This window comes from Cotesia glomerata, linkage group LG5, assembly GCF_020080835.1.
Source record: "Cotesia glomerata isolate CgM1 linkage group LG5, MPM_Cglom_v2.3, whole genome shotgun sequence".
In the NCBI taxonomy this organism is placed as follows: Eukaryota; Metazoa; Arthropoda; class Insecta; order Hymenoptera; family Braconidae; genus Cotesia; species Cotesia glomerata.
The window spans coordinates 1,923,648-1,939,663 of record NC_058162.1 but is presented as its reverse complement, the minus strand read 5'-3'; the positions used below and the strand labels follow the sequence as shown (position 1 = coordinate 1,939,663).

The following is a 16,016-nucleotide window of genomic DNA, read 5'->3' as shown; positions in this document are numbered from 1 at the left end:
AATAAAAATTAAAAAATTTAACGCATATTAAAATAATTCATATTTTTTAAAAATAATTATGATGAATTTTGAATAATAATAATTTATGAATGATTAAAGAATTAATATTGAGGGCCTTATTGTTAAAAAATTAAATTTTTTACATTTAAGAGCCATAAAAATGAAAATAAAAAAATGTAACGCATATTAAAATAATTCAACTCCCATAACTGACAACTTAGAGTCTGATAGTTTGTCTGTAAAGCATATAGTGACAACGATGACACGTCTCGAAAGAAAGTTCTCGAAGGCAATTTCCTAATGGTTGTGGACTGGCTTAGCATTGAATTCAATTGAATAATGACCTGAGGACGGAAAGGGGACGCGAAAGGCTGATGCCGCCCGATCATAACCCATCATATCATCCGAGGTGATTATTGCTTGTGCCGCGGTTTTACGGTTTATTATTGTTATTCACACCCGGATTATATTTTAAAATCGGTAGCGCCCAAACCAATTCAGCTTTTTATTTTAATTATTTAAAATACTTTAGAGCAATTGTCAAAATTAAATAATGTGCAAACTGTGTGAAAATACATACTATTCCTAATTACTGATTAATGTAATTATTTTAACAAGACCCCGAGATCATGGACTTGCTGTCGTGATTGTTTGAATCATTATTAATTAGCCAATCATTTTTAATAGCTCGCGATACTGTTAATAGTATTAAATTTAAAAAGCGTTACAATGACTCGCATCTGAAATCTGATGCAATACTTAATATACAACCATCAGTAAAGAGTAAAAGAAAAAAAAATATAATTTTGTTATAATATTTCATGACGACACTATTTCTAGTAGACATTAAAATTAATTTGTATTGCAATCACGCGGTTTCCCATCCACTCATAAAGATATGTTTAAACATTCTCTTCATCTTTATAATTATTTCATGCAATATATCTCGTCGCCTTGACAATGCAATAACGTTAATCACGACGGCGCCTACATTAATGAATTCGCTGTAACAATGTTTATTCTTATTTACAATAACTTTGTTTTATATAATCATAATTAGGTTTTTACTGATACTTTGAAATAACTACAAGTTTTTATGTTGATCTAGAAGTTTCGAGAATAAGTTTAAAATTTTTTACCCTTATAATTATCTATATTATTAAAAGAATAAGCGAAATTTTGTGGCCAGTGTATTTATATGATAAAATAGATTTTTATGTTTAAATTTGGTATCGTTGGAAAAGTCTTGACCTAAAGTTGTGCTTATTCATGGTTTCATATCATTCTCACCAATAGTCAATTTATGATGATGGGTATTTAAGCTTCATTCGAATAGGCTCTTTCTCTAGATACATAATTAAGAAATGACCTTGTATCTTGTGAACTATTGAAATTTTTAAAGATATAAGCTCATCCCGATGTTACACTCATTGAGACCTTTCATTTGAGTACCCACATCAATTTTTCATATATTTATATATATCATATATATGTATATATGAAAAATATATCAAAAATGCATGTGGGTACTCAAATGAAAGCTCTTGATGAGTGTAATGTCGGGGTGAGCTTATATCTTTAAAAACGTCAACAGTTAAGAAAGTATAGTACACTCTAACAAACGTCATTATATAATTAACAAAAATTTTATTTATTATAGTTCGCAATTCTCGGCAGTCACATAGTGACTGCAGGTTGCTAGTTACTTATTATTGTATGTAATTATTTTTAATAGAAAAAAAATTGTAATTTAACTCATTTTCCAAAATTTAACTACTAAAAAAATTATTAAACATATTTTTTGGATCAAATTAATTTTTTTTACAAATACGCTTACAAATTTAAAAAATTAATTGCCTCAATTTTCTTTAGAATTTTACAACCAAAAAAATAATATAACTATCTAAATTGTATGTAATTATTTTAATTCAAAAAAATTGTAAATTTAATTAGTATAAAGTTTCAAAACTTAGCAAACATAAGTTTAAATTACAACCCTTAAGTAGGATACTCATACCAATTTATCAACCCACAATACATATATAAAAGTAAAATTGTAACGAGAGTTAATACTCAGAGTTTAATTTATTAGATTATTAATAGGCAACTCATGGCCAGTGCCCTCATAAATCTCAAGGATTCTTTATACTTATAATGTTCTATCCTCACATCCTCGACCTTCGATTCTCGGTGTATATTTAAATCCCGATGTACGCTTATTCTTTGTTACAATTATGTATCTCATGTATATCTTAAACACTAATTCTATTATTCCCATTTCTTTATATAATATATAATATATTATCCATTTATCCCTCGCGTGCATAAATGTAAATAAATCCAAAAAGTAAGAGAGGTCTCTAGAAAACGAGGACATAATATTATGAAAAACAAAGCTAAAAAACAAACAAACCGAGCAAAAAGGATCGAACGGACGAGCTGAGAAGCAGGTTTAGCTTTTTGCTTTCATGAGCTTCGATCGCGAACATAAGACCCATCGCACATAAGATTCCCTATACGGTATCTATAGATACGCACTGTGGATACATTATACACGGTAAACTCAATTCAAGAGCAGTAAATTCAGTTAAACTTACTTTAGCAAGACTTTTCTTACAAAATAATTCAAAAAAACAATTTTATTATTTATATCATGCACCAGGCAGTGAAAAATTTCCTAGCCCGTATAATTTTGTTGTAACATTCTTAAACTACAGGATGCCGTTGAGGGTTGAACATGTCTGAACTTTACGATAATTCTGTAGTAGTTTATTATATCTTAAGGGTCACTTTTAAAACTTATACTTAATTTAACGATCAGAGTATCTAGACGAAAACTATCTTTTTTATTTTTATTACTTTCAAGGATTTACGGTTCTTAAAGCTGAAATAGCAGTTCAAAATTATTTTCTATCGTATTCTAGAATTTTAAGTATTAAAAACACACGAAAAAATTATTTTTTAAAGTAAAAAAACAGGTCCCTTATAAAAGAAACTGTATGTATTATCCTTGACACTTGTAATTGAGACTATATCTTGTAGTAATGCAATTACAATTGGAAATACCTAATTTTACAATTTCGAATGTATTTTTAGCCTGAATTTTAGACATTTTTCAAACAAAGATTTAAAAAAAGTGATAAATATTTTTACCATCCATTTTTTTATATAATATTTATTGACATTTCAAGAATATACAAAAAAATTTGTAAAAAAAAAAATCAAAAATTCGTCAAAGTACAGGCCGGTGAAGTGGGGGTTACAAAAAAAAACAGTGCACCTTAGTTGATATTATTCTAGGCCTTGTAGTAATCTGAAATAAAAAAATTTGAGAAATTCTCAATTAGTAAAGATATCGCTATCGTATTGACCTTAGTAATGAGCCTAAATTTCTCTAAAAAAAAAGCCGATTTTATCATATTACTGTCCTGGATACAATATTTTCTTTATTCCTTATTTCCTTAATGAATCAAAAATGTTTAAAAAAATATTTCAACTTTTATTTACGTATATTTCTTCTTCTTTATTTTTAAAAACTTCTTAAATATCCATTTTTTATTTTCTTCAGTATTAACTACACCCTAATAAATCTTTTAAAATCAATTTAACAAAAAAAAAAGTATCAGCGCTATTTAGGAACACAATATTGATAACCTGACCGGTTTTTTGACTATAAAGGTCAAATAGAACGCAATCTAGGACCGCTAAAAAGGTTTTCAATTTATGTGTAAATCACGCGCATCACAAAAGAGGTAACAACAGGTAATAATCACTGTAATAAATAAGCGGTCTGCCCTGACCTGGGTCAGAAAGATTCCAGTTTCCCAGTTGGAACAAATAAACCAAATTCCGAGAAAAGTCGTGTGTACTGAAAGGACTAGTTATATTACTGAGGCGGATGAACATAAGCCGGCAGCTTGTCCGTTTAATGTTTTCTCATGTTGTAAAGTAAACATGAAAATAGTATTGCGCTGTACTGTATAGCAAGTAAACTTATACAAGAAATTCCTTGTTTTTTTGTTTTGAATCTCGAGAGTCCAACGACTCGGTTAAGAGTTGGGTATTACATATATTTTTCCCTTCTCCGTCTTCTTCTTGGTCTCGGGCATATCCTTGGGTGTGCTCGTCGTGCGGACGAAGCAGCTCCTGGACTAGGTATAAAGTGCCTCGGCATATAGAAAGGTAGAGCAATTCAACTCGGCCATCATTACGAAGTCGTCTTCTTCTTACTACATCCCCCGGTGGGTGATTGGTAGCACAGGTCTATTTATATCTCGAGCCAACCATCGACAAGTATAGTAAACTGTATACTAACTAGGAGAAAAAACTTGACTATTTTCCTGGCGCTGGATCAGGTCTTCACTCTTCGCTCTTCTTCTTATTCTTCTTCACTGGAAAATAACTAAATACACAACAATTCATTATCATTTTATTAATTGACACTTGTCTAAATTAATCGGTGTAATATTTCTAGGACTAAATCCTACTTAAATGTTCTTTTGGCTCTTTTGTAACAAAACAAACCGTGTCGGGTCTATATCACAACAATCTGTGTGAAATATTGGGCTCCATATTTTCAGCTTTCAAGTCCCTGAGGTATCAAAACTCGTTAGTTTCTAGCCTTCAGGAGTTTGGGCTTTTAAATAACCATTGAACGTCTCGAGATTTTTAAATCGAATTATTTATCAATCGGTTTTTGAGATTTTTTCACATACATATAAGCCTAATACAGACTGAAGAAGAAGAGTTAAAAAAATTAAATTTATTAAAGTTTTAAATACCAGCTAAAGTCGCTCTAGTGAAACTGTAAAAATTACGTTATTTTTGAGACATAAAGCCACTATTACAGTTCACTTCAAACCTTTTGCAGTTTAAAGTAATAAAAGGTTTCAACCTTTGAATTTTCTTCTTATTTAATATCTAACACAGTATATTGTTATCATATATTTATATATATTATATATATATGTATATATGAAAAATATATCAAAATGCATGTGGGTACTCAAATGAAAGCTCTTGATGAGTGTAACATCAAGATGAGCTTATATCTTTAAAAAAATCAATAGTTAAAAAGGAAAGTGCAATTTCATATAATTAAGAAACGACCTTGTATCTTGTGAACTATTGAGATTTTTAAAGATATAAGCTCGCCCCGACATTACACTCATCAAGACCTTTCATTTGAGTACCCACATCAATTTTTCATATATTTATATACATTACATATATGCATATATGAAAAATATATGAAAATGCATGTGGGTACTCAAATGAAAGCTCTTGATGAGTGTAACATTAGAATGAGCTTATATCTTTAAAAACGTCAATATTTAAGAAATTATTGTCCATTTTAATAAAATTAATTATTTAACAAAGCACAACTTTATTTATTTATAGTTCACAAATCACGGCAGTCACATGGTGACTGCAAGGTTGCTAGTATAATTTAATTTGACTGATCTCCGAAATTAATTGACAAATTTTTTATAATTTTATGATCTTCGGTAAAATTTTTAAAATTCAATTTTAGAAAAATTATTTTTAATATTAACTTTTTTATTAAATAAATAATTATAAAACTTAAGGAAAAATTATAAACCGTTTTAGTTAAAATTGCAATTACATTGGAATTGTCCAACAAAAAAGGTAATGAATTAAATAAATAAGTAAATAACTTAATTAAAATTTTTTAAATGCCTGAAATACTTTCTCAAATTTCAGTGATTAAATTTATAATTCCATCTCTGAAATCTAAGAAGTTGTTTCCAAAAATAGAATGTTTATTTGTCAATAAATAAGCGACAAGGTCAATTGATTAAGGGACTTAATTTATTGGTAATTCAGAGAACGATAAAGAAATAACAAATAAGTGAAAAGACGAGAATAAAAGTTTGTCTCTTGAGGTTCTCTAGAATTATTTTATCCTCGCTGTTCTTATTTATAAATTGTAATGTTATAGTACAGTTTTTATAGCACAGAGATCAGGTACTCATCAAAGTGGCTTGCGTACTATGTACGTTCAAGCTCAGCAAAGCCAGTTAAGTTGAAGTTGAGTTAAATAATACAAAAAGTAAAGGTTGATGGATACTTAGCTGCTCGCGTGTACAACTTTCTCACTCCTCTTCTTCACTCGCAATTCGCGAGCTCTCCTGGGGCTCACGGAGTCCTTCTATTTATAGATCCTGGCTATTATCTACGGTGTGTGAGTACCAACCAACCAACTTACCTACCTTCCATACGGACGATGTGAAATAGCCGGGTATAACTCGGGGTAATGCTGCAGGTGCGATTCCGCGTTTTTACATTTATTATTATAAGTTTTTATTTTTATTTACATTTTGTTCTGCACGGAGATATAAATATAGTGAGTGGGTTTTATATTTAAAAAAAAAAAATTTTATTCTTCAAATTAATCATTTTGTTTTGTTAAATTTTGTGTCGGTTTTTATTATTTTTGCAATTCATTATTTTGTGAGGATTTACGAATGATTAATTGTCAAGTTTTTTTTTACAGAGTAAAAATAAATTTTTACTCTGTAAAAAAAAATGAATAACTCATTTCTGTGTCTGTTTTCTATCAGTGGAATTAAATAACATATTTTTAAAAATTATCTGAAATTTTTTATCTTAATTATTCATTTTATAGAAAATTTTTAATTTTATAAGTATATCCAAACTGAATAATATTTTTCTAAAAATATTTCATTGAAATTTTCACGCTTAAATAATTATCAAATTTAATTATTGTATTTTTTTAAAATAAAATTTTGAAATAAACTTTATCGATAAAGTGAGTTTCAATTTAACAATTTGTAAATTTATAAAATTCGAAATATTTAAAAGATTATCATTTTCATATTTATAATTCAGCATTAATGTAGTAATAGAATAAATAAACAAATAATCAAGTATTTATTGATCGATAAAATAAAAATAATATTTTTAAGAGTGGGGATAGTCTTTCTAACCCCGCCGACAGATGACTCTGCTTAAAAAGTTTCTCGCATGGACTCGTCATGCATACTGTTTAGTATATATAAAAGTTTCAACGTCCGTAATGACGTACTTGCTTCGGCAGTACATATACTAAAATTGGAACGATACAGAGAAGATTAGCATGGCCCCTGCGCAAGGATGACACGCAAAATCGTGAAGCGTTCCACATTTTTTGCAATTTCAAATCTTCTATTTACATTTTTAAATTATCAACTCATCTTTTTATTTTATCTAATCTACCTCTTTAATTTGCACTTTAATTCTGCGAATAATTAAATCGAGAAATACATAATAATATTTCATTTTAAAAATTTATTTAAAAAAAAATCCGTGATAAAAAATTATCCTCGTCAAAATAAATAATATTTAAAAATGAAAATAATATCATCAGCGAGAATAAAAACATTTGATTGCAATGCGTAATAGACAATAATTATTTATAATTTTCTCGGTAACAAAAATTAATCGGTTGAATAATTACATTGAATATTTATAGCTACTTATTTATCAATCACTTTTATCAAATAATTTAAGCGCTGTTGCTCAATAAAAAATAATATTAATTTATTAATCATCTTATTCATCGCTTAGTCAATTATTAAATTACCCATCAATCATAAATTGCAACTTGTTACTGTAGGGATATTTAATTGTTTTTATCAAAGAAAATAAAATAATATAAATTCTGAGGAAACGGAAGCAATCAGTTTCTTTTAAATTCTTACAAGCCATATTACTTATTGTAAATATACCAACCGGACCAGTCTATAGTCTATATGGTATGGTATACAGCACGCAATCTCGTACTGCTGGTTTATAAATAGCCTTGAAGCCGTGAGAGAAGATTATACGTGCATCTAATACTCGACCGTAAGATTATTCCTGGCGCCTGAAGGAGGATTTACCATAGTCCTTATCCTTATTATTCTTACTCTCTAATAACCAACTCGGCTAATATAACGTTCGTTATATGCTCACCACAAACGACCACGTTTCTCCACCATCACACTCACCACTTGCTATCTGTATCGTCAACATCTCTATCACCATCATCACTTTATTCTTATCTCAAAACTATTTTTCCCCTTTCGGCCTCTCATTTTTACAGATACACTTTATTTTATTTAATATCTGGCTCAGCTCAGCCCCGATATTTCCGCATTCTACATCTTCCTGCACTCTAAATTTTACTACATTCAACTGTAATATATTCGACGCCTAAATACCTTGCGGAGCCCAATTATCCCAAGATAATACTTATAATATTATTAACATTCATGCTTTTTCATTGTTATCATTAACACGGTGATGAAAGATTTCATCAAAATCGTTTTGTGGATTCTTTACAAGGACTCCTAGTTTTATATATACTTTATACATCATATTTCTGTTTATAAAATTTGTATTTACTTTGAAAAGTAAAGAGACATTATTTTTTTGTCTAATTACTTAAAAATAATCTTAAATTTAAAAAACTAGCAACCTGCAGTCACTATGTGACTGCCGAGAATTGTGAACTATAAAAAAATAAAATTTCGCTTAATTAAATAATGAATTTTATTAAATTGCACTGTATTTTCTTAAATATTAGCGTTTTTAGAGATATAAGCTCATCCCGATGTTACACTCATCAAGAGCTTTCATTTGAGTACCCACATGCATTTTGATATATTTTTCATATATACATATATATAAATATATAAAATATATGAAAAATTGATGTGGGTACTCAAATGAAAGGTCTTGATGATTGTAACGTCAGAATGAGCTTATATCTTTAAAAATGTCAATAGTTCACGAGATACAAGGTCATTTCTTAATTATGTTAAATAGCACTGTACTTTCTTAAATATTAACATTTTTAAAGATATAAGCTCATCCTAATGTTATACTCATCAAGAGCTTTCATTTGAGTACCCACATGCATTTTGATATATTTTTCATATATACATATATATAAATATATAAAATATATGAAAAATTGATGTGGGTACTCAAATGAAAGGTCTTGATGAGTGTAACGTCAGAATGAGCTTATATCTTTAAAAATGTCAATAGTTCACAAAATACAAGGTAATTTCTTAATTATGTTAAATTGCACTGTACTTTCTTAAATATTAACATTTTTAAAGATATAAGCTCATCCTAATGTTATACTCATCAAGAGCTTTCATTTGAGTACCCACATGCATTTTGATATATTTTTCATATATACATATATATAAATATATAAAATATATGAAAAATTGATGTGGGTACTCAAATGAAAGGTCTTGATGATTGTAACGTCAGAATGAGCTTATATCTTTAAAAATGTCAATAGTTCACGAGATACAAGGTCATTTCTTAATTATGTATCTAGAGATAGAGAATTTTCAAATGCAGCCTAAATACTTATCATAATAAATTAACTATCAGTGAGAATGTTATGAAACCTTGAAATGGCACAAATTCAAATCAGGACCTTTGCAATGACACTAAATTTTTCTTATTCTCTTAACAATATAGATTATTCAAGTCAAATTTAAATTGATAAGCTTAATTTGAGGAAAGTCTAAAAATTTCTTTTTATTTTACTTAAAATATTTTAATTTTAATTTCAATTTCCTTCAAGAATTTTTTTATTCAATTCTTAAATAATTCTTTGGTAAAATTTAGTTTAATCAATTTTCGTTAATTTTTAATGCAATAAAAACAAACTTTTTTTTTTATTCTCAATAAGTAATTTTAATTTAAATTGTAACTTTTAAATAAGCAGCTCAAAAATTAGGTAAAAAATGAACGAAAGAGGATGCGGTGAAAAAATAAAATAGTAAGATTGAAAAAAAGTAATAAATTATTGATTAAATTGAGAAATGGGTAAGATGCGTCGAGCGGATGTCACGGAATAAAGAGGAAGCAGACAAGATAGACGTTGTAAGTTGTCTTGTATGCTACATACAATCTTTCTCTATGCCCTTTGGCTTATCTCATGAATATTCAGCGAATACAATAAGCATATAAATATAAAAATGAATGCACATTATCGCCGGTGAAAAATCTTTACGACTGTGTAATTAATCGTAATATTTGTACGTGGATTAAATTAGCCAGAAAAACTAAAAAAAATAGTAATAATATAAATGACGCTTACAGGTGTTGATTATCGAAATATATAATCATAATCGGACTCGTTCTTGTCTACCTTGCTATGCTGTATTGAGTACATTGACATCGCGTCGGTTCAGTTTATGCTAACTTTAGTTTGAATTAAATTTTATTCCTGGCGCCGGTATCAGGTTCTTTATCATACCCAGTTTCTCTTCCTCTCAATCAAGTTTCATCCTTCATATTCAAGATGCTCCTTCATTTTAATTCTCTTTATCTGCTCGTTATCTCTTAAAGCTCAGAGCTATGGAGCATTTAAATGTACCGAGTTTAAAAAAATAAAAAATCCGATTAATAAGATATTAAATTAATTAATTACACTCTTTATACAGAAAGAAAAATTTCTCGACTGGAGAATAAAATTCTTGGCTCAAGAAAATTTTCGGTTGCCTGAAGGAAGACCGAAGTCAAAATTTTTCTTTAAATTCTATTCTTGCTGAAAGTAATTTTTCTTAATTCAAATTATCATAAATACTTGATACAATAAATTTTTATATTTGATCAAGATTTTTAGATACTTTAGGGAAGCAGCGTCACTTAATTCAGCTGAGAAAAAAATTTTCTCACCTTGAGAAAATTTTTCTCTTGAATATTTGATACCCATTTTATATTATTTTAGCGTGCAATTATACATATTGAATGAAAAAAAATGATGAAATATTATTTGATCTTCCCATTTGACATGTTAATCAATAAAAATATTAATGAAAATTTCTATCTTTATATTTAATATTTTGGAGCAAGAGAGAAATTTTTTCGAGACAAGAAAATTAACTTCTATCAAGAACTAAATTTTTTGGAGCAAGAGGCTAAATTTTCTCAAAACAAAATTTTCTTTACTTAAATTAATTTTCTTGGAACAAGATACGTTTTTCTTGAAATTCTATTCTTGGTGGAATTTTTTCTTAATTCAAATTATCATAAATACTTAATACAATAAATTTTTATATTTAATCAAGATTTTTAGATACTTTAGGGAAGCAGCGCTACCTACTTTAGCTGAGAAAAAAATTTTCTCACTGAGAAAATTTTTCTCTTGAATATTTGATACCTATTTTATATTATTTTAGCGTGCAATTATACATATTAAATGAAAAAAAATGATGAAATATTATTTGATCTTCCCATTTGACATGTTAATTAATAAAAATATTAATGAAAATTAATTTCTATCTTTATATTTAATTTTTTGGAGCAAGAGAGAAATTTTCTTGAGACAAGAAAATTTACTTCTATCAAGAACTAAATTTTTTGGAGCAAGAGGCTAAATTTTCTCAAAACAAGATTTTCTTGACTTAAATTTTCTTGGATCAAAAAATGTATTTATTAAAGCAAGAGAATTAATTTTGTTGGAATAAGTAAAATTTCTTGTGTCAAAAAAAATTTTTTTTTTGCTCAAGAAAATAATTAGGAAGAAAAATATTTTCTTGGCTCAAGTGAACTTTTTTTTCTGTATAGTAAACAAAAAAATAAATAATATTTAATTTTGTAAATAAATAATTTTTTGTTGATAAACAAGAGCGGCCAAGTGAAATAATTATCTGTTGAAAGAATAATTAACTACATTTGTAGAGAGTTCACGAGACCATGACTTTGCCCTTGTGTTTCTTTACCTTATTCATGAGTGATCCTAACGCCGTTGGGAAAATGTATGTATCACTGCACCCTTTGCTAATAATTATACAAGGAGATTGTACTTACCTTTATCCTGTAAGAAATCTCGTGTTTGTTTAACAATACTCGGAATAAGTTAAGCTTAAACTATTCTAGAAGATATTTACTGGCGGAAAGATGTGGAATATCTTGATTTTAACTTTATTTTTTACATACTTTTATTCGCCAATGTTTACGCCGGTGCCGTTTAAACATTTTACTAGCCTTAGGATTGTGTTTTTATTTTAAAATATTTTTTACTTCTCAAGGAGGCGGTCTCAGTTCAGTTGTTGTTTGCTGGCTTGAGAGCTAACACAACTTTTTGAGATGTAAGAACAGAACAAGAGATTTATCTTCAGATCAAGAGACAATATTTTATTAAATATTAATGTCAATGTTAATATTTGTATAAGTCACTTCAATTTTTCGAGATTCGAGGACTTTAGGCTTCGCAGTATGATAGTACTCGGATAGGAAACGATCTCTGGATCAAAGTGGGGATGAAATACATTTAATCTTTCATCGCGTAATATTTAATCCTTTCTACTTATACCGTTACGAGTCTCGGTCAAGGTCAGTGTCCAGACCAGACACCTGTTTTGCATTTATTTATACCAACTATATTTATTATGTTAATATTTATTTCGTTTATGATAGAGCACAACTGACTTCGGTTCAATATATCATTTATATTTTTATTATTTGTTATTATCATTATAAAAAACGTCAATTTTATTCCACAGAGAAGAATATTTACTTTTTTAGTTATGGGAAAAATAATAAAGATTGAACAAACGCTAAAAAAATAATGCGCTTACTAAAAATTATTAAATTTAGGAATTATTATTTTAATTTTATTATTAATAATGGGTCGCTCTATAATTTTCAATTAATTTTATTAATATTTGTAAAAATTTAAAAAAAAAATAAAAAATAATTATCAAATTTTATTCTATTTTATAAAAACAAATTTTTATTTTATAAAAAAATATTTATAACTCATTTCTGTGTCTGTTTTATATCAGTGGAATTAAATGAAATATTTCTAAAAATTATTAAAAATTTTTTTTCTTAATTATTAATTTTATAGAAAATTTTTACTTTTATTAATATTTATAAACTGAGTAATATTTTTCTAAAAATATTTCATTGAAATTTTCACGCTTAAATAATTATCAAATTTAATTATTGTATTTTTTTAAAATAAAATTTTGAAATAAACTTTATCGATAAAGTGATTTTCAAGTTAGCAATTTATAAATTTATAAAATTCGAAATATTTAAAAGATTATCATTTTCATATTTATAATTCAGCATTAATGTAGTAATAGAATAAATAAACAAATAATCAAGTATTTATTGATCGATAAAATAAAAATAATATTTTTAAGAGTGGGGATAGTCTTTCTAACCCCGCCGACAGATGACTCTGCTTAAAAAGTTTCTCGCATGGACTCGTCATGCATGCTGTTTAGTATATATAAAAGTTTCAACGTCCGTACTGACGTACTTGCTTCGGCAGTACATATACTAAAATTGGAACGATACAGAGAAGATTAGCATGGCCCCTGCGCAAGGATGACACGCAAAATCGTGAAGCGTTCCACATTTTTTGCAATTTCAAATCTTCTATTTACATTTTTAAATTATCAACTCATCTTTTTATTTTATCTAATCTACCTCTTTAATTTGCACTTTAATTCTGCGAATAATTAAATAGAGAAATACATAATAATATTTCATTTTAAAAATTTATTTAAAAAAACATCCGTGATAAAAAATTATCCTCGTCAAAATAAATAATATTTAAAAATGAAAATAATATCATCAGCAAGAATAAAAACATTTGATTGCAGTGCGTAATAGACAATAATTATTTATAATTTTCTCGGTAACAAAAATTAATCGGTTGAATAATTACATTGAATATTTATAGCTACTTATTTATCAATCACTTTTATCAAATAATTTAAGCGTTGTTGCTCAATAAAAAATAATATTAATTTATTAATCATCTTATTCATCGCTTAGTCAATTATTAAATTACCCGTCAATCATAAATTGCAACTATTTTTAAATCAATACATTCTATGTATCTTTTACAGTTTCCAGAGACTTTAACTGAGGACAGTATCCTTAACGGTATTGCAATTGTTCCTGGAAGATTACCGGAAGATATTGAAATTTCAAAAGCTGCTGAAGATCTCTTAAAAAAAATTCTAAATCCGGATCCTAGAGCTCGGTTAAGATCAATCTTCGCTTTACAACGAATTGCTTTTTTTATGGGACATGATATTCAGAGTTTTATCTCAAAAAAGGTGATATAAATTAATTCAGCAGATATTTAATAATTTAAAAAATTTTTGTAACAAATAAATTATGGCAAGAAAAATTAGAAAAAAAAAATTGACATGTAGAAATTTAAAAAAATTAAAAATGCAATTTTTTTAAAATCATTTTTTGGAATAAATTTGTTTGTTAAAAATAATAATTAAATTAAATAATATTGTTAATTAATTTTTATCAAATCAAATTAATTAAATTAATTTATTTTTTAGGTCTCACCTTTCAAATTACTCGGCAGAGAAATGGGCCATAGTGTACAATTACATGAGACTGAGTGCAATGGTATTTTAAATAATTATCCTTCCAATGATAATTTTAATCGCAAAACTAATTGATAAATCAATCAACAAATAGCATCAATATTCTTCCAATAAATATTTTTAGACATTAATTAGCAATTACAAAAAATTTACTGTTGCCAATCAGGACGATATTATTTGATACTAATAGCCAATTTAACAATTTAATTACATAACGAAATAATTCGTTACTTAATATTAAACTTTCTATATAATATTATAAAGTCAATTATTAATGATATATGTGCTTATGAATCTCAGGAATAAATATTATATATTTATTTCAGTTTATACTGATGTTACTAAATGGTATTTATGTTTATAAAATCTTCATTTTTGTACATTCTATTTATTTTTAGTTAAATTCCTATTAGATAATATTTACAATTATTTTTATGTCTTTATTAAAACTTGATTATTATTTAATAATTTACATCTTTGATATTAGAATGGAATTCTTAAATATTTTGATAAGAAATAATGTTTAATTCTTTCTTATTTCACAGTAAAGATATTATACAATTAATTTATAATTATTGCTTTATAAAATTAATATGAAAATTTTTTATTAAAATTTAACAATGCTTAATTAAATATTATAATATAATAGTACAGATTGTCCATCTTTGAATCATCAAAAAATTAAAGATAATCTATATTATTAAGAGATATAAGAAAAAGTTTTATGTACAGGATAGTCAATTTATGATAAGTATTTAGGTAGCATTCAAAAATTTTTTATCTCTAGATACATCATTAAGAAATGACCTTGTATTTTGAGAACTATTGACATTTTTAAAGATATAATCTCATCCCGATGTTACACTTATCAAGACCTTTCATTTGAGTACCCACATCAATTTTTCATATATTTATATATATATATATATATATATATATGAAAAATATATAAAAAATAGATGTGGGTACTCAAATGAAAGCTCTTGATGAGTGTAATATCAGAATGAGCTTATATCTTTAAAATATATATTGTACAAATTACCTAATTGAGAAATGATCTTGTATCTTGTCAACTAATAATATTTTAAAAAATATAAGCTCACCCCGATGTTACACTCGTCGAGACCTTTCATTTGAGTACCCACATGCATTTTTGAAATATTTCATATATTTACATATATTATATATATGTATATATGAAAAATATATGAAAATGCATGTGGGTACTCAAATGAAAGCTCTTGATAAGTGTAACATCGGGATGAGCTTATATCTTTAAAAACCTCAATATTTAAGAAAGTACAGTGCAATTTATTATAAATAAGAAACGACCTTGTATCTTGTGAACTATGGACATTTTTAAAGATATAAGCTCATCCTGACTTTACACTCATCGAGACCTTTCATTTGAGTACCCAGATCAATTTTTCATATATTTTATATATTTATATATATTATATATATGTATATATGAAAAATATATATAAAAATGCATGTGGGTACTCAAATGAAAGCTCTTGATGAGTGTAACGTCAGGATGAGTTTATATCTTTAAAAATATCAATAATTAACAAAGTAAAGTGCAATTTAACAAAAGTCATTATTTAATGA

The 16,016-nt window shown here is 26.8% G+C and overlaps 1 protein-coding gene and 2 non-coding genes across 5 annotated transcripts in view; all 3 read left to right on the top strand.

The window, feature by feature from the left end:
* Positions 1-14,725, top strand: part of LOC123264554 (serine/threonine-protein kinase S6KL) — a 36,514-nt gene extending 21,789 nt beyond the window's left edge. For all 3 annotated transcript variants that reach the window (XM_044727854.1, XM_044727852.1, XM_044727851.1), the window contains exons 9-10: positions 13,905-14,117; positions 14,358-14,725. In XM_044727854.1, coding sequence (XP_044583789.1) covers positions 13,905-14,117; positions 14,358-14,480 — 336 coding nt within the window. In that variant the 3' untranslated portion in view covers positions 14,481-14,725. The remainder of the gene's footprint in view (positions 1-13,904; positions 14,118-14,357) is intronic.
* Positions 7,066-7,172, top strand: LOC123266403. Its single transcript, XR_006509772.1, has one exon. It is a non-coding gene; the product is annotated as a U6 spliceosomal RNA (small nuclear RNA).
* Positions 13,306-13,412, top strand: LOC123266402. The gene has a single exon (XR_006509771.1). It is a non-coding gene; the product is annotated as a U6 spliceosomal RNA (small nuclear RNA).
* Positions 14,726-16,016: the final 1,291 nt, after the last annotated feature.